The 19,773-nt window shown below is 41.3% G+C and overlaps 2 protein-coding genes across 4 annotated transcripts in view; one reads left to right on the top strand and one right to left on the bottom strand.

Annotated features, from left to right (window-relative positions):
• Window positions 1-3,291, top strand: part of INTS14 (integrator complex subunit 14) — a 31,438-nt gene extending 28,147 nt beyond the window's left edge. For 2 of the 3 annotated variants that reach the window (XM_032418133.1, XM_032418132.1), the window contains exon 12: window positions 1,703-2,034. In XM_032418133.1, coding sequence (XP_032274024.1) covers window positions 1,703-1,954 — 252 coding nt within the window. In that variant the 3' untranslated portion in view covers window positions 1,955-2,034. Of the gene's footprint in view, window positions 1-1,702 lie in introns of all 3 variants that reach the window. The other variant, XM_032418131.1, reaches the window with a different exon arrangement.
• Window positions 3,055-19,773, bottom strand: part of HACD3 (3-hydroxyacyl-CoA dehydratase 3) — a 41,105-nt gene continuing 24,386 nt past the window's right edge. The window contains exons 6-11 of the mRNA XM_032418134.1: window positions 17,025-17,135; window positions 11,892-12,019; window positions 10,190-10,302; window positions 8,485-8,591; window positions 7,765-7,896; window positions 3,055-4,682 (exon numbers count right to left, since the gene is read on the bottom strand). Coding sequence (XP_032274025.1) covers window positions 4,606-4,682; window positions 7,765-7,896; window positions 8,485-8,591; window positions 10,190-10,302; window positions 11,892-12,019; window positions 17,025-17,135 — 668 coding nt within the window. The 3' untranslated portion in view covers window positions 3,055-4,605. The remainder of the gene's footprint in view (window positions 4,683-7,764; window positions 7,897-8,484; window positions 8,592-10,189; window positions 10,303-11,891; window positions 12,020-17,024; window positions 17,136-19,773) is intronic.

Genomic DNA, 19,773 nt, shown 5'->3' with positions numbered 1-19,773 from the left:
CTATCAGAATTATAGTGGAAGAGAGTGGGCCCTGGGACGTGTGCCAAAAGTAAATCATTCACAACAGTGAAGAGTATGAACATGGACAGGAATTAGAAATGTTTGGCTTGTGCCTCAGTGTTTTCATTGTTAAAGTCAATAGCAATGATAGGTCCACTGCTGCCCTAAAATCCAAGAATCAGAAGTGCTTAAGTGGCCTGGTTCTGTGCACAAGGCTCCTCTGTCTTGGTGCTGCTGTGAATGGCTGAGGGAAGGAGTCAAAAGAACCTATGGGTCAAAGCCCTGAACTCTCCTCACCACTCTCGTAGGCATATCCAGTCTAACCCCAGACAACCAGGGGGACTTCCTGGGATGATGATTTCCCAAAACATTCTTACTCTACCAGAGAAGCTGCTTCCAGGAATGACTACTAAAATTGTACTTTTATGAATTGCAAAAGGATGGCCCTCCGGAATCCTTTCTAGCTAATCCAGAACTATTGGTGGAGGGAATAAAGTTATAACTAGTGGATGGAGTTGGGGGTGCCTTTAAGTAAACACCTTGTTTCTTCCCTTTCCATCTGGTGTTTGGCTGAAATGAAGCAGCAGTGTGAGGCGTGCCGTGTTGTCCGTTGTAGCCCAGCTACTAATATTTTGTGGTGCACACAGCCTACCCCAGGCTAGCATCTCTTCTGGAGAACATATGTGCCACTTTGTCTGGGTGTTATCTCATTACCTTTATGTCACTGTTGTCTTCAAACCTAATTATGTGGCAAGCTGGCGAAATCAAGCAAGAGCAATCTTAATCAGAGTTCAGAGAGCTGCTCAGCCAGCCATGCCCTCCCTCCCCATGAAGCCCATAGCTCACACAGGCCCTTGATGACCACTCCCGGCTGTAATCCCTTTCTCCCCTACAGTCGTCACCTGTCTATTCAAGAAGGCACACTTGTACTTTGGCCTTCCTCTGAACTTTTCACTTGTTAACAGATGATAGTAGAGAGGTGGTCAGAAAACCCACTTCTCTTTTCTGGCTTTATAGAATCCCACCTATCAGCTGTGGAAGGGCCTCTGCCAGGCACCTGCGTCAGCCCCTGCAGTGGGCAAACAAGAGGTCATCCTTGCTTTATAAATGAGACCACTGAGACCCAGAGAGGCTACACAACTGGCCTAGATTGCACTGCTAAGTGGTTGATGGGGCTCTTTGTATTTCTCCGCTTCCATCCACGGCCCGATCCTCCTTTTCATGGCCGTCTTTCAGGTCAGACTGCTTGAATCCCCCAGAGCCTCCAAGCATGTTCACTGTTGTTCGGTCTGAGGCCCAGCCAGAGAGAAGGCCCCAGAGGGTTCAGAGCCCTCTGAGGTTTGGGACTAGCCTTTTCCATGCCTGAGTATTGGGAAAAGTCATCCTCCCGAGAGTTGGGAGTGAATGAAATGTGTGCGAAGCGTCTCACCGTGTTTGGTGTAAGCGCTCATCGGCTGTGGTGGTGACCACCTGTGTTTCGGTCAGCCAGCTTTCTGATCACCTGTAGAGGAACTCTCATGTCATCACACCCTCTTATTACTGGTGTCTCTGTACAAGCACTTGTTCTCCTGTGAAAATGCTCACTTAAGTTTGGGGATCAAGAAAAACGTAGTTTAAGTTGAGGACTTAGAAAGTATGTGACAAGGAAAATGCATTTCAGGAACATTGGTGGGTTTTTTGTTTTTTTTTAATCTTGTTTCAGGAGCTAAACCGTTTACGAAAGGCTGCCCTGGCATTTGGTTTCCTGGACCTGCTCAAAGGGGTGGCCGACATGCTGGAAAGGGAGTGCACGCTGCTGCCCGACACAGCGCACCCGGACGCCGCCTTCCAGCTGACGCACGCCGCGCAGCAGCTCAAGCTGGCCGGCACCGGCAGCTCCGAGTACGCCGGCTACGAGCACAACATCACGCCTTTGCACACAGACTTCTCCGGCAGCAGCACTGAAAGAATGTGAAGCGGACTTTGGGAGCCTTCCTGCTTTTTTCATTTCAGGTGAAAATGATTTAGGGTAAAAACTTTCCAATTTATTCACCTCTGCAAGAGCCCCCCGAAAACCTCCCTGAGGCTGCCTCAGAAGCACCACTTGCTGGTTTCAGTACTCTGCTAGAATCTGAGGAGGGTTCTGAAGGCTGGTCGGCTGCTTCGGCTTTGACCTTAGCTTTCTGGGGCTGAGTCTTTAAGCCCAAAAAACCACTGTTCCTCCCACGGTGGGCACATCTTCTGAGAATCTTAAAGGACTGATGAGCACAGAGCTCTCCCCACTTCCTCAGGAAACCCAATCAGCAAGGGTTCTCTGGCTTCCTGAAAGGCACCTTCTCTCCTCTCCTCTCCCAACTGTAAGGACATTTTCCAGCTTCCGTCCTTGGAATGAGCAGCCCAAACTGTCTGGGATTTGCTAAATACAAGCTCAATACCATTAAGTTTCAGAACTGTCCTTAGAACTTGGGCAAAAACTTGATGGTAACCCTTTGGTGCTTTTAGTATGTCTTGAGATACAGACTTTTAAACAGCAACCATAAATGTATAAAATGATTCCCACTTCTTCAAGTTTTGTTTTTTTTAATGAAAATAAAATACTTGGTTTTCTATAAAATAGATTCACTGGGAAAGTAATGGGTCTTTGCCTTTCAGTCTGTCCTATCACCTGAATGTAATCAACTTCCTAAGTGACACAGATTCATAAATCCTGAGAGGTCCTTGGGTTCCATGTGAACTTCCTTGTTTCTGACACTGGTTAAGTCTCTGCCTAAGCCAGGTTCCACCCAAGTGGTTTCTGACTGATCACTGTAGTCAGTTACGGTACCAGTTCATCATGACATTAGGCCCGTCAGGTAACTTCTCCGAGCTTTCTGTCATCAATGCTTTTCAGATTGCTCTGTGGACTTCCTGGGGTTATCCCTCCCGCAGGCTTCACCCCCAAGCAACCATTTTCACATGCGGAATTTAACATTTTACCATGCTATATATTTTTTCTGAACAAAGGACTTTATCATTAACAACTTGAAAACCTATCAGACTAAATGATCTTTGAACACAAGTTGTTAGGATTTTGATTGTAAATGTTTAATAGAAATACACAATGTTTTGCTTTCTCAGCAATAGTTGATAACAATTACTAAGAATACAGGATTCTGCCACAAAGATGCAACATATACTGCAAAGCTGATCTGTCCAAATAAACAGAAAGTCAGGTGAAAGAACATCAGAAGTTAACACAAACAAGTGTTGACAGAAGTTACAGACATGCAAGATACCCTTCAGTGCAATGAACTTGTAAAAAAAAAAAAAAAATCAGCCAGCCTATGCTAATCCGATGTTTTTAGGTCAAACCAAGTTTCCGTGTCGGGCTCAGAGAAACAGCGTAGCTCATGGTGTCTCCTCTCCCCCAAGAACAATAGGAATGGCAGAACAGAACTACCATGCTCTTAAATTCTTTTATACAAGCATTACTTCTAACACATATTTTACTGTCTTAACTTGGAATGTTTTAGAGGAAACAATATTTTTGACAATAGCCAAACTTCACAATGTCTACATTTTTCTCAGTTCCTCTGTGGGTGGGTTTCCTGCCAGGAAGCTTTTATTAAGCTTCTCCCGCCAAAGTTCTCACTGTTTTCCCTCTCCGAGAGCAGACCAGTGAAACAACAGGAGAACAAAGGCAGGCGTTTCTGAGGTCAGTTCCGCCAGTCACTGACAGGTTTACAAGGAAATGGACTCGGCCAGCGCAGAGGAAGAGAGCCGTTTGATGTATGTGCACAGCCCAGGCCTGGTCTGCAGGCGTGTTCCATCCGCTTGTGGTTGCCGCAGGCCACACTCCAGCAGCTGTCTTACTGCCGGTTTGACCCTTCTGGCACCTGTAGCCATCTGGGGTTGGAACTCTTACAATCTCACGGTTTTCTAAACTAATGTTTCATCTTTCGTTAGTGTTGAAGGTCGTTCTGATTTAGCTAGAAATGAAGTAAGTGACCATGGTGTTCCAAGGTTCTGACTGGTTTCTCCCAGGTCATTCTGTGCCTCCTCAGTGTGCACACAGGTAAGCACTGTCGTGACAGGTGGTGGTAGAAGCCAAAAGACGCTCAGAGGTACTAGGTGTTCTCTAGCCCCACTCAGACTCAGAAGTGTTTTATCAATGCCACCCCACTTAACAGACAACCCCTTGGGTACAGAAGGTATAAGGTCCTGCCTAAATCACTTTCACAGCCTCCTGCAGAGGCAACAGTGCTTTTTTTTCCCCGAGCAACAGCTGAAATAAACAGTGCCAACTGTAAGAATGGCCGGTACCTGGTAGGGTTAGGGCACTGAAGCAGGACCTCTGGCCCGTGTGAGAGCAACTGGACAAGGAGTGCATGGGGGTAGGGCTGAGTCTCTTGCTGTTGTTAATGGAACACACGAGAACAAACCTGTCATCAGATATCAGGAATCCATGTCATGCAAGTACTACGCTAAGATAATTCTGTAAATTCAGGAATGTTACTGGGGGGAAAGGGAATATAGCCTGAGAATTTAATCATTTAACTTTAAAAAAACTTTTACATCAGTACAAGAAGGTAAAACTGTAAGAATTATAGATTAGGCTCAAACTGGCAAGATGTCATCTAAATCTTTTTAGTGGACCTTTTTCTTTTTTTGTCCATAGCGCCGCCTGCGCTGTTTATAAAGGTGACGGAAATTTACGTACAACCCTGAAAAAGAAAAAGGCAATGAGAAAAGGCAATCTTTGTCTTTGTTCCTAACCAGAAGCTCTTGGGGCAGGGACAGTCTCTAGCTGGCTGCTTATCCTCGCCCACGGCACTCTGCTTCCTGCAGGGCGCTGGGGAATCACAACTCTGACCAAATTCTCATCGATGCACGAGACACCACTTGCTTTTTTCCCAGTGGGTTTACTGTTTGATTTTCTCCCATATTCTAATGTGAAAATTTTCAAACATACAAAAAGAGTAAAATACTGTACAGTGAACCAACACTTAAGATCTAAACTTTAACTTTTTATTATATTCACTTTGTCACCTGCTCATTCCCATCTCATTTTTGATGCATTTCACCGTAAGTTGCAGACATCAGTATACTTCACCCCTAAACATTTCATTAATTAGAGTTCAGTTTTCCTTTGTTCTTTCAAGGGAAGATTTACATAAAATGAAATCTATAAATCTGAAGTATAAAAACAACCCAATTTTTAATTCAAGGCTACACAGTAACATGTATTAAGCAATAGTCTAAAAGGTATGAAACACTTTTCTAGGAAGTAAATTAGAAAATGCAGGATTTTCAGCGTCAGAAAAAACGTTCAATCCTACTTGACCACTAACTAGTTCTATGGCTTAGCCTCACCTCAGTTTCCTCATTGTACAAGGTTAAAAACACCTATTTTCATTGAGAGAATGTATGTTTACAAAAGCACTTTGATCTATATGCAAACGTAACTGGGTGTAGTACTGCTTCTAAATTACACAAATTTAAGATTTCATTCTAAAGAATTAGAACAACTACATTATAGGCAAATTAAATATGAGTATAAAACTTCGTAAATTAGAGTGTACAACAACATAACACAAGGAAAAGCCAGTAGGGTTAATGCACATTAAAATACTTCTACCCTTCTAACTTTTCTAGCAAGGGTCTTTCCAATACTTATTCCTCTTTAACACATTCAGTATGCACACCTCATGGAGCCTGGTTGCAGTAACACTAGGTTTATCCAGTAACAGGTAAAGAACTCGTACTGAGTTCTTAATGAGTGCATTTTCCAAATTGAAGCATATTCCCTTCAAGGGCCAAACATTTTAACATATTTTGGTTAGAAAGCTATCTGAAAGAAATTATAGCCTTTCTGAAATAGGAAAGAAGGAGAAACTGGATAAAACCTTTGACCAAAAAAAAAAAAAAACCTTTGGCAAATGATCTATGCCCATGATGTGTAATATTTAACTGTGCTTCTGCCATGCACTGCTACCCTGAGTGGCTCCTAAGGGTGCAGGGCTCTTGTCCCCCAGTGCTACATGAACTGAGCTTTCTGGCTTCTTGCATTTACTTTTTGTGGTCTTCCTCTCACTGGGTAGCTAGCCTCCCAGATGGCCCCCAATGATCCTACCTCCTGGTATCTCATACCCTTGTGTATCCCCTCCCATACTGTATCAGGTTGGTCTGTGTAACCATCAATACAGCAAAAGTGATGGTATGTCACTTCTGAGATTAGGTGATAAAAGGCAGTGGGGACATGATAAAGGTGTGAGTCGTATCTACAATGGTACTCATATTACAATATATAAATGAGTCAAATCAACATGGTGTATACGTTAAATGTACACAATGTTATATGTCAAATATATTTCTATAAAAAATAGATACTTTTTTAAAAGATGTTATTTATTTGTCAGAGAGAGGAAAAGCATATGCAGGGGGGCGCTCCAGGCAGAGGGAGAAGCAGGCTCCCCGCTGAGCAAGGAGCCCAACCTGGGGCTCGATCGCAGGACCCCAGGATCATGACCTGAGCCAAAGGCAGACGCTTAACCGACGGAGCCACCCAGGCGTCCCTGTAGATACATTTTTTTAAAGGCAAAAAAACAGTGTGGCTTCTGGCTCTCACACCACTTGCTCTGGGGGAAGCCGTGTCCCGAGCAGCCACATGGAAAAGTACTGTGGCAAGAAACTGAAGCCTCCTGTTCACAGTTACGTGAGCTTGGAGCAGATCCTCCAGCCTCAGTCAAGACTGCAGAAACTGCAGCCCCCACCGGGCTGACAGCCTGACTGAAACCTCAGCAGGCACTCTGAGCCCCCCTAGGCTGCTTTCTGACCCTCAGAAGCCATGTGAGGTACTAAACATTTGTTGTCTTAAGCTACTAATACACTATCTGCTGTCATATCCTGTTGCTAGAAGACCAGACAGCCATACTTACTTAGGGCTACCTGAAGATCATTGTGAACTAAAACAGAGAAATATATAAATTATATTAAAATGCATTAGAACTAAGGACGCCTGGGTGGCTCAGTTGGTGAAGCATCTGCCTTCAGCTCAGGTCATGATCCCAGGGGCCTGGGACCGAGCCCCACGTCGGACTCTGCTCAGCGGGCAAGCCTGCTTCTCCCTCTCCCTCTGCTGCTCCCCCTGCTTGTGCTTGCTCACTCTCTCTCTCTCTGCCAAATAAATAAAATCTTTTTTAAAAAATGCATTAGAACTTTATCTAAACAGTCCTTATGATTAGGGAGGCTTTATTTGCAATAATTAGGTTTACTTCTTCTAGTTCTTAGTTTTTATGAATTAAGGCAAAGATTTGTGATTTTTATATAAACTAATATATAAGCTGGTTTTACAGTAGTGGGGCGGGGGGGGCTTTCCTTTTATTAGGTAGAAGCTTTATGACATCTCTTGGCTGCTCAGAGGCCTTCACTGCCTTCTTCCTTCCTTGCTGCCAGTGGTATTACCACCTCTGTAAACTTTGGATAAGGAATGTATCAATGAAATTAGTGAAATTAAAATGTGCTTCTTATTCTACTTTAAAAGAGCTTCTTCTATATTGTTTTAAACATGAAATATGGTGAATTCCAACTGACCCAAGAGCATACCAAGAAGACAACCACTGGTGATTTGGAAGAAATACATAGCATTTTCTCCTCATGGGCCTGTTGTATAAAATAATGTTTCTCTAACTCTATACTACTCTTCTGGAAATAAAAATCCTAATAAAGGCTTTGAAAGCTTTGAATCATTTAACTCTACCCTCTAAGAAGTGACAGGAAAAAGTCTATTACAGAGCCAATACTTACCTAAAAATAATATTATAAGATAAATCTGAAGAAAAAAGGAAAATCTAACTTTGATTTTCACTGGATATGGCAACGTGAAACTGAATCTTCCTGTTTCGTTGAATACTGGAATGGACTGGATCACTGAGACAGCTAAAAGCAGAAACAAGAACCTGTCAGAAGCATATGAAATACAGTGCCAACCAGTGAGAGAAGCTTCTACCCGCCACAGTGTCAGTTCTGGGTGTGCAGAAAATGGTTCCTTCCCCTTAGTACAGAGGGCTCATGCCTATTCTAGTTCTCCCCCTAGTTTTCATAAGCGATGAGCCTCCAAGCTGACAACAAGATGAATGAGGAACATTCATCTTGACAGCACTGAGCTTTAGTTCTCTATTCTATAAAATGGAGAGAAAACTCCCTACCTGACCCACTCACTAGGTGTCTGTCAAAATTAAATGAAGTCATTAATATGAACCTGCTTTGGAAAAATTCTAAATACCATATAAATAGGAAGCATGCAATACATGAACGCACAGCTTCCAAACCTCACAAAAACGAGCTACTTCCCTGGAATAGTCTGGGTACCAGGAGTATTATGGAAGGAAGCCACTAGAAAGAAAGTCTTAAGTCTAACACCTGTGTATCAGACTAAGGCTGGCAGAGGAAGGAAGAAAGCTTTGGCCTATCAGCTTAGCTATCCTTTGGAACTAAGCTTATAAAACCTAGTGTTCTTGAAAGTACCTTCTGCCAAACATCCCAGAGGATACAAGGGAATCCACACAGTGTAACGAAGCCATGTGAGCACCTTCCAATCCATGTCAATGCAGGAAAGCATGTAGAAGGGGTACCTATTGGAAATAAGGAATTCGGATGTGAAAAGCCACTTCAGGTCCTGAATGCAGCCCTAGAACATCATTCAAGAAATAGAATTTCACAATTGGCCACACATGGCTTCTTCAGAACAGAATGATAATCCTGGGCTATCTACCCACAAACTCCCATCACATTCTTCCCCCAATTTTCTTTTTTTTTTTTTTTTTAGATTTTTTTTTATTTATTTGCGAGAGAGAGAATGAGAGACAGAGAGCATGAGAGGGAGGAGGGTCAGAGGGAGAAGCAGACTCCCCGCCGAGCAGGGAGCCCGATGCGGGACTCGATCCTGGGTCTCCAGGATCATGACCTGAGCCGAAGGCAGTCGCTTAACCAACTGAGCCACCCAGGCGCCCCTTCCCCCAATTTTCAATGGATGTGAACTCTCTTTGATGGTAGACTAAGTTTAGGTCCTATAGGAACCCTCTTTGGAATAGTTCAGTTTATGGAATGAATGCTCAAAAGCTTTTTGCCTTTATTACTAGTTCTGATCTATGTTCTAAGTAGGTAAGGATGACAGACACCTTGACAATTTATCTCCAGATAAGTGAATGTTATCAAAGTAAACAGGGCGCCTGGGTGGCTCAGTTAAGTGTCTGACTCTTGATTTCAGCTCAGGTCATGATCTCAGGGTCATGAGATCAAGCCCTGCGTTGGGCTCCATGCTGGGCGTGGAGCCTGCTTAAGATTCTCTCTCTGTGCACTTCCCCTGCTCTCTCTCCCTCTCTCTCAAAAACAAAACAAATTCCAAAATTAAAGTATACAAAAGACCCCTAATCTAGACTCATATACTCTATTTAAATAAAGAGGTAACACAAAAAAGAATTTTTTCTTCCCAGAGTTAACATTAAGTACTTATAATCTCTTTCACCTTTGTATTAGTATACTATGGGATTCAGACCAGTTCAGACACAACCTAGGGCTGCTACTGTCTCTTCTCCCTTTCAGCTATTAACTTTGCCAAAATATCCCCAGACCTAGAGCTGAGGAGTCAATCTGCAAAACCCCTGCTCCACCTGACCAAAAAAGAAATGGAATATGTTAGGTCTGGTAGAGAAGAGTACCTCTACTTTAATTGGATCTTTTTTTTTTTTTAAGGTATTTCTTCTACTGACAACTGAGAATGGCAGAATCAGATAAGAGGTTGATTCAAACTTGAGTAATCTTGTAGAAGATTTATTTCTATCATTCCTTCTATAAGGTTGGTCTTCACAAGTTCCATCCAGCCTGACTACTCCTTCAATCCCATGTTTCTTCTCCTTTCAAAATTTTTCCATGCAGATGAGTCCTCTTTCCGACAAGACAGCAAAATCCTGAAGGGTAAGATGGGTCTTTTCACTTCTCTGCACCTCTCGACTCCCTCTGCTCCCCAGTGCCCAGGCTGATACTATGATCCAATGACTGCTTTAAAAAAACATGCCTCACCTTTGCAGAGCACACAGATGCAGCTAGAGCTCTCCACACAGGGAACCTTAATCTCAAACCAAATGAGACTTTGAATAAAACTCCCTCCAGAAGAGAGCTGCTCCAGAGAAAGGAGAAGCGTTCAAACCACCATGCTGGCATTTCTACCCACCTGAAAATTTCAATTGCGCTCCATGAATAAAACACAAAGAAAACCACAGCTTTGTTTTGCATTTCTTCCATGGTGCCAAAGATGATAAACAAAATGAAATTTCTTCCACAAAGCTATTAAAAGAACCCAAAAGAGAGGGAAAAGTTTAAAAATATATTCTACAAAAACTATATAAATGTGTTACCTGAAACCTAGCCCCACTAAATTCAGGGTAAATAGAAAAATACTGAGGGGCACCTGGCTGCCTCAGTCAGTGGAGCCTGCGAGTCTTGATGTCGGGGTCGTGAGTTCAAGCCCCACATTGTGGGTGGAGGTTACTTTAAAAAATTAAAAAATAATAAAATCTTAAAAAAAAAAAAAGACTGAGCTCAGCAAGTTTAAACCTCTGTTCCAGTTTTGGAACAAGTTAAGGTTACCCAAACCAGTCTTTCTGAATAGACTGTGTATATGTGTGTAAACAGATCATCACGAATAGTGTATTTTCAAAAACACACACATTCAAACACAGCGTGAAGAGTACTGCCGAATGAACACTTGTGTCTGCATAACCCAAGTTAAGAACCAGACCATTACCAGTGTGGCAGCCGCCCACAAGTAACTATCTTGCGTTAACCATGCCATTGCTTCTCTTTATAGGCTTCCTGCTTATGTACCTATTTCTAAATAGTATACTGTTGCACTTTGCCTGTTTTTAAACTTTCTGAAATACAACTTATTTTTATTCTGTGACTTGTTTCTTACTCCATGTTATGCTTCCGAGCTGCAGTCGCATGCCCGACTCCAGGAGGCTCCGCTCACACTGCATTCTCCATGAATGGCACTCCCTGGAGCCGAGCAATGTGAGAATACTGAACCCCTCCTTTCCATCATACCCTAGAAATTCTAGTCTCATGCTTATCTGCACTAGTCCTTGACATACAAAAAGTATTATTCCACATTAGTGGGCCCCTCACTATCCTCTTATTTTTTAGACTGAACAAAACAGCCTCTCTCCAAGAACAGAAAACCCAGGAGTAACAAGGCTATTGTATTAACACTCTTTACCATACAATTGATACTATCAGAATGCCAGGGCTGGTATACCAGAAAAGGGTAGAACTATCAAAACAGAACTCCAGAAGAGACTCACCTGTTGCCCCCTGAGTGTGGGGGGGGGGGGGGGGGCATTTAATAGTATATAATCACACAGTTAGAAAATAGGGCAAGGAAGTTAAAAGACTTTGATGACCCGTTCCTGATAGCAATCTTCCAAATATTAGGAAACAACATAGATGTATCAAGGGAGGGGGGTATCCCCACACCAGTCAAAAGAGTCCCCTTCATATATGGAAGAAAGTCCGAAGTGAAAAAAGCTCCTAGGATTGCATCGCCTTCACCTACCCAAGTTGGGAGGAGACCAAGCACATCTTTACATAAGAAGATTGTCGGTAAGTTTTTCTGCTCCTGCTTGAGAATCAAGTTTCCCTGGTTTTAAAGCCCTTTTTATAACTTTGTGATTTCATGAAGATACTATACACAAACAAACCAGACCTGAAATGGCAAAAGTCTACTTTGGAAAATATCCCTGGGCTTCAAGTTTTCCTCCTTTTTCAGATAAAACGATGCTATTCCCATGCAAAGAGAGATTCTTACTCATTGTGACTTCCCAGCAAATTGTGGCGTACCTACTAACTACTGAGATCTGAGGTCAACTGTTCAGTACCTGGATAAGAGAAGGCGTCACTGGTGACTTAATGACACCAATTGCCGCGTTGATAGTTTCCACAACTGACAGCATCTGGCAGAAATACATCATGTCGGCCAGGGTGTGGAATGTGTCATGGAAGGACTCTATGGGACAAATACACATTAAGGGTAAATCGAATGGCAAATTCCAAGAGAATTACTTCTCAAACTATGTACCTACTTGCATGAAAGGAATTTAAGGAAAAGTATAATCAGCCACCCAGATTCAAATTTACTATCCAAACTAAGCTGGAGGGGAACAGGCCTGTGAGGTCTTGAATAGGAAACTCTACTGGTTATGTATGTCCTCATTTTAAAAGGCAAAGTAAAGGGACGCCTGGGTGGCTCAGTCGGTTAAGCATCTGCCTTCGGCTCAGGCCATGATCCCAGGGTCCTGGGATCGAGCCCTGAATCGGGCTTCTTGCTCAGCAGGGAGCCTGCTTCTCCCTCTGCCTCTGCTGCTCCCCCTACTTATGCTCGCTCTCTCTCTCAAATAAATAAAAATCTTTAAAAAAAATAAAAAATAAACATCAGTTGAATAAGAGGCCCTTGCAATAAAAACTTAAAGAAACCCTCTAATATTTTTGCAGAAATAATCCACTTTACAATCCTGCTACAAAGTCAAATGTGAAATGAAGAATGGTATATAGTATTATTATGTAATTTTGCCAGAAAAATTCCACCAGTAATTTAGTTCAAAATTGGACTAATTCTTTTCTCAGAAGAATTAATGCAAACTTACATTTACAATTTAAATTTTGCTACATATAAGTTAAAAAAACTTATTCTCATAACTTTAAATCTCCCTTTTCAAGACAAAATCCCAACCAAATCTTTTTGTCACCACTTACAATGAAATTCTGATGTCCGTTTTAAGGGGATTCACTTTAAGGTGGCGTTTCTCCTGGATAAATCTTTGAAAAATGAGGACCTCCCATTTGGAAAACACAAAGCTGTGACTTAAGATTTGGCACGTGGTGAACAAAAATTAGATCTTGTGGCTTTGCTCTGATTTTACATCCTTGTTTCAATTCAGGAATAGAAATCTGATTTCTAATATGACAGTTACAAAGAATTTTAGTAACACTAAAATTCTTTTGTTTTTAAAACAAGACAGAAAATGGTGTACACAGTAGGATTACAATGTTTAACTGTAGGAGAAAAACTAAAAGGAAATGTACAGCTATATATTTTTTTTTATTTTTTATTTTTTTACAGATTTTATTTATTTGTGAGAGACAGAGATAGCAAGAGTGAACATGAGCAGGGAGGAGAGGGAGAGATAGGCTCCCGGCTGAGCAGGTAGCCCAACATCAGGCTCGATCCCAGAGTCCTGGGATCACGACCCAAGCCAAAGGTAGATACTTAACCGACTGAGCCGCCCAGGTGCCCCAATGTACAGCTATATTAATAGTGATGGACAATGACTTATTCACCTCCCCTTCTCTCCCCCTACACCTCCACCACCCTGGTTTCCCCCACTTTCCAAACTGGCTTAAATCAGCACATTTACTTTTATGATTTGAAAACAAAGAACTATTTTAAGTAATAAAAGGCACCCATATGTTAATGGGATGTGGGATACTACTAATAGTGGTAGTATAATACAGTATACCCTTTTGGGCAGGATACATGAAAATCCTTAAAAAGAGGGCGCCTGGGTGGCTCAGTTGGTTAAGCGACTGCCTTTGGCTCAGGTCATGATCCCGGAGTCCCAGGATCAAGTCCCATGTCGGGCTCCCTGCTTGGCGGGGAGTCTTCTTCTCCCTCTGACCCTCCCCCCTCTCATGCTCTCTCTCTCTCTCATTCTCTCTCTCTAATAAATAAATAAAATCTTAAAAAAAAAAAAAAAGAAAATCCTTAAAAACAATTTGCCATTAATCTCACAATTCCGTATCAGTAATTGTCCGTTGTTCCTAAGGAAGTTTAGTCAATTGGAAGGATATACATACACCAAGGTGGCGAGGATCTGTTGCTCATAGATGGGATTACAGTAGAGTCTTTGTTTTATTTAAGTCTTTATTTTCTGATTTTTCTGTGATTAACGTGTTTTTATAATTAGAAAAAAATTTTTAATTTTATTTTTTAAAAAGAGTATTCCTTAATAGAGAGCTAGGTAAGCTCAAACAAGAATTTCTCCATAAGCCCAAGAGTTTGCTAGTGTTTCCTTAGCATAAGAAGTTTAGCAAGTACACGTTTACATGAAAAACCAAGCACAGGTGGGGATTTGCCATTTACCAACACCCTTCATTCAAAAGGAGAAAATTGCAAAGGGCAAACTGGGTGCCGGGCACCAGGTCCTTAGCCCGTTTCTGACGCCTGATAAGGGAAGAATTAAGCCAGCAGCTCCATTCCAGAAGGTGGTTAGTAAGAGGTTGAGAGCCAAAATAGAAATGACAAACCCAAGCAGCTTAAACACATGACCCAGATAACTTAGGAGCTTTTGGACTAGATCACCTAATGGCTTGCAGGCTTGCACAGGAACACGGAGAATCCAACGATGTTAAATTAAATGATTAGGTACTTGCGTGTCCCTATTCATTCCATGGGACTTGTGATCAATCCACAGTAAGAAAAACCCAGGTCTGAGACTTGCCTTCTTTTTTCAAGTAACTCATCTGTAAGACCTTTGGTCACATGAGACTCTAAGACACTAGGCATTTGGAAAGTTCTTTACTAGCCTGCTGCTGTGCTTTGCAGAATTCTAAGGTGTTAAGAAGGCTGGAAAAACAGCATGCACTTCTTTGAAATGACTTTAGAGCTAAAGACAATTCACCTACTACAAACCTCAGATGGGAAAATTTAGGACTAAAAAATAAAATAGACTATAGAATTTTTTTCCTTTTTCAAAATAGAGCTTATATTTTCCATTATACTTATATTTTTCCTATTTCTTGTACAAAATAAGGACAAATTTTTAAATTATCCACATCCAAACCATTTTCAAATGGTGCATTCCTTCCTATCTTTTGCATGTATTGGCTCAGTTTTTTCCCCATTTTATATGATGTGATGAAACTGGAAGAACAAATTTATCTTACTTTTTTAGCCTATCATAAGTATTTCTCCATGTTACTATAAACTCTTTAAATACTTGATATCTGCTTCACAACATTCCACTGAACGAATATTCTAAAGTAAGCCCTCGTTGATGGGCATCTAGGTAGCTTCTAACTTGTCACTAATATAAGTGATGCCACAATGTGTACCTTTTGAAAAAGCTTTTTTGGTAGTTTCAGTGATTTCTTTAGAACATACTTCCAGAAGTTAAATAACCAGGTTCAAGGATATGAACAGTTAGGTGTCTTGATGAGCTTTGCCAAATGATTTTCCAAGAGTTATTGTGCTCATACACCCTCCCAGTAGCCACTGGTGTGTCTACTTTAGCATATGTCCTCTTAAAATAGCTATCTTTTTTTAACTTTGCAAAACTGACAGACAAAAACCATATTTTTATTTTCTTCATCATTATTGAGTTAAACATTTTTTCTGTATATAATTGGTTTTACTACCTCTTAGGAACTGCCTGCACATGACTTCTGTTTATTTATCTATTCCATGGAGTCTCTATGTTTTTAGATCAATTTGTAACCAATTCTTTATGTGTAATCAACCCCTGCTAGTATTGGTTGCAATTTTCCACCAATCCTCCATCCCCATGCTACTAACCTCAATATACTTTTAATCTTGAGTGTTGTCTTAGCTGGGATATTTTTAAATACACAGGAATTTAGATACTTTATGTGGTCAAATATATTGACCTTATTCTTTATGATTTCTTCTCTTTTAAGCTTAGAAAGTCCTAACCTTCCACATGAGATTTTTATAAACATTTACTTGTATCTTGTTATGTTTTAAATTTCTGATATAGGATCTTAAATCCTTTGGGGGAATTTATTTTTGTACACAGTGTGAGGAAAAGAGTCAAAGAGATTCCTTGCCTTCCTCATGCACCCAAACCTAACCAATTTTCCCTGGAAACATTGTTAGAATTCCCATCCAATAAAAAAGTATTGAATATTTCCCGTTCCACTGATTCATGATTCCTTTTATATCATATATATAATTGGGAGATAGATAGATTTATATATTATATATATGTTATATATAATATATATAATGTAAGAGCTATTTCTGGACCACCTAATCTGCTCTATTGATATTCTCTTCTTATACTAATGATATATTATTTAATTATCATTCTTTAAATATCATTCTTTCATATCAGTCAGAGAAAGTGCTCTCCCATTACCCTTTCTTCCCCCAAATTTTATTACCTATTTATTGTTCATAATACAATTATGTACGTGTTATGTATGTATGTATTATGTTCAGAATACTTCAGCACACATTCTCAAAAATTTTCCATTGTCATTTACTTTTTGCCAGAATTCTGTTAAATATACAAATTAATTTAAAAAAACACACAAATTAATTTATCAAGAACGAGTATCTTTATGATAGTCTTTTCATTCAGTTTTGGAATAGTCCATTTGAGAACCTACTTAGGCTCCCAAAGGGCGCGATCCCTTTTGGATCTGCATTAACTCTGGCACTGGAAGTACCACGCAAGTTTATCTGGTTACAAATGAACTCCATGTAGTGAGCAGAGAAAGGAATGCAAGCCCACGGTGGGCCTCTGGCCAGCTGTGTGAATGTGGACCAGTTCTAAGCCTGTCTCCTCACCTGTTAAATGGACACACTCTCCAGCCTGCTTGTTTCACAAGGCCCAGGGAACTCAGAGACACGGACGTACAATGAAAGGCGTGACTGCTACACAAACGTGGGGGGTTATTATTAATACCAAAGGCAGGGTACTACTGACACCTTTGGTGGGTAGTAGGCCAAACTACTGACAAAAGAACATTAGTGTTGGGGCACCTGGGTGGCTCAGTCAGTTAAGCATCTGCCTTAGGCTCAGGTCATGGTCCCAGGGGCCTGGGATTGAGCCCTGCTTCATGCTCTCTGTTCAGCAGGGAACCTGCTTTTCCCTCTCCCTCTGCTGCTCCCCCTGCTTGTGCTCTCCTGCTCTGTCAAATAAAAAAAAAATCTTTAAAAAAAAAAAAAAGAAAGAAAGAAAGAAATGTTAGTGTTGAAATTTTGTGCTTGCCTTTTCCCAAAATAAAGAACCGCACAGTCATGTTGACAAAGATCCAGGAGAATCCCAAGAACTGCACGAGATTATACATGAACAGGTATCCTTTCTTCAAGCTTGTAAGAGCTGAAAAGCAAAACGAGACAGGAAACTGTTACAAGCAGAGCTGCAACAGAGGGGTGGGGGACAGACCTGGTTGACTTCAACCCCTCTCTCCCGTTGGGTGCCCTGAGCTCCCAAACAGATATCTGGCCCAAATCTGCATCAGCCTGGGCTCCTAGGCCCAAAGAGAAAGGGGTAAGGTGAAGTTATGGACACTGCACTCCAAGGTATTTCTTTAGCAGTCTTTCCCCTCACAGCCTTGAAGGATAAGTGTACAGACATAATAAATCCAAGGAGAAAAATTACTTCTGGCAAAGAATGACTGACCATCTTAGGAGGCATTAAAGAAGGGAAATAAAGCTACACTCCACTCCTGCTCTTGTCATTTTCATATAATCTACAGTTTCTTCTTTCCCACAATTTTTTAAGGTCATGTAGGTCAAACTAGCTCAAAGAAATAGAAACACACACAAAAAAAGAATTTTGATATTTGATCATATATGCATCTAACCAAGGATCAACTTAACACCCACAAGTGCGAGGTACCGAGGGGCACTAGTGGGATTCCAAGATGTCAAGACTTGACGTCACCCTCAAAGAATTTACAATCTGAAAGCCGTAATACGAGAGAGAGTAACAGGTAGCATCTTGGGAAACCCTCAAGGTGAGAAAACGACACTCGGCTGGGGAAGTGGGAAGCAGGCAAGTCTGCAGAGATGACATGGTGCCTGCCCTGTACTTTGGAAGGGATGGGCAGAATGAGGACACAACTGAAGAAGGAAAAGTACAGCGTGAGAGGCAGGAGGATAAGGAATTGTTAATTTTGTCTGCAGCCTAAGGCTTGTGAAGACACAGCCAATTACAGAGTTAAGGAAGGAGTAAGGAGCTTAGAGTCATGGTTGAGTCAAAGGAGTGGGGCAAAGGAAAGGATAATTCTCAAGAGAAGAGCTATGGAGCTCAGATCTTGCTGCTCCATATTTATTCCAAGGCAACAGATATTCTGCATGTAACCCTCGGCGGATGCTCAAATAATCAAGCTAAATAGGGTGGTCAATCAAAAGCAACCTAGTCCTAAGGAGTCAAAAGAGTCAGACTTTTCACAACACTGAACTAAAATTTTTTCTTCAAAACCACAAAAATGTATTAGACTTCGCCATCCTCAAGAACTTATTTCATTAGGAAACTTCATGAACTGAGATAAAACAGTAAAAGCATTATCTAATGTCCTAAAAATCCATATATAAGAATTTTTACGTTTTTGAAGTTTATCCCTCTAAACCCCCCTCCAAAATTAACTTAAATTTCAAATAATTTTCAAGCTCAAAATTAATCTTAATCTCAAATCTTTATTCTTTGCCTCCACTAACTTCTCCCCTTCTTTGTTTTTCTAAAGGAGTATTCCTCTACATTAGTGGTTATTCAAATCTTTTTCTAAAGCAATGAAACCTCCTCCTCAAAACGAACTTTGTTCAAGTCAGGAAATGACAGATGTTGGCGGGGATGCGGAGAAAGGGGAACCCTCCTACACTGTTGGTGGGAATGCAAGCTGGTGCAGCCACTCTGGAAAACAGTATGGAGGTTCCTCAAAAAGTTGAAAATAGAGCTACCATATGATCCAGCAATTGCACTACTGGGTATTTACCCCAAAGATACAAAAGTAGGGACCCGAAAGGCTACGTGCACTCCGATGTTTATAGCAGCAATGTCCACAATAGCCAAACTGTGGAAAAAGCCAAGATGTCCATCGACAGATGAATGGATAAAGAAGATGTGGTATATATACACAATGGAATATTATGCAGCCATCAAAAGGAATAAGATCTTGCCATTTGCAATGACGTGGATGGAACTGGAGGGTATTATGCTGAGCGAAATAAGTCAAACAGAGAAAGACATGTATCATATGACCTCACTGATATGAGGAATTCTTAATCTCAGGAAACAAACTGAGGGTTGCTGGAGTGGGGGGTGGGGTGGGAGGGATGGGGTGACTGGGTGATAGACACGGGGGAGGGTATGTGCTCTGGTAAGCGCTGTGAATTGTGCAAGACTGTTGAATCTCAGATCTGTACCTCTGAAACAAATAATGCAATATATGTTAAGAAAGAAAAAAAGAAGAAGAAGAATGTAGCAGGAGGGGAAGAATGAAGGGGGGGAAATCGGAGGGGGAGAAGAACCATGAGAGACTATGGACTCTGAAAAACAAACTGAGGGTTCTAGAGGGGAGGGGGTTGGGAGGATGGGTTAGCCTGGTGATGGGTATTGAGGAGGGCACGTTCTGCATGGAGCACTGGGTGTTATGCACAAACAATGAATCATGGAACACTATATCTAAAACTAATGATGTAATGTATGGGGATTAACATAACAATAAAAAATTAAAAAAAAAAACAAACGAACTTTGTTCAGAACCTAACACATAAAACACAAGCAGAACTTCTCTGGTTGAAGTGGACCCGCTTGCTTGGCCTGTCCCTCCAAAGCATCCCTGGGAACCCCTGGGGACCACGGGACGTAGTTTGAAAACAGCCACTCTAAAACTTTCCCCTTCCTTACTTACAGCATGCCACATAAGTGTCCCTAAAACTTGAAAATACATGGACACACGAGAAACCTTGATTTTATTTTGCTTTTCCACATGCATTTTATACAGTCTTTCGTG

Source organism: Phoca vitulina, unplaced genomic scaffold (assembly GCF_004348235.1).
Source record: "Phoca vitulina isolate PV1807 unplaced genomic scaffold, GSC_HSeal_1.0 scaffold20, whole genome shotgun sequence".
In the NCBI taxonomy this organism is placed as follows: domain Eukaryota; kingdom Metazoa; phylum Chordata; class Mammalia; order Carnivora; family Phocidae; genus Phoca; species Phoca vitulina.
Note: the sequence above shows the minus strand (reverse complement) of the source record. Positions and strands in the feature narration are given on the sequence as shown.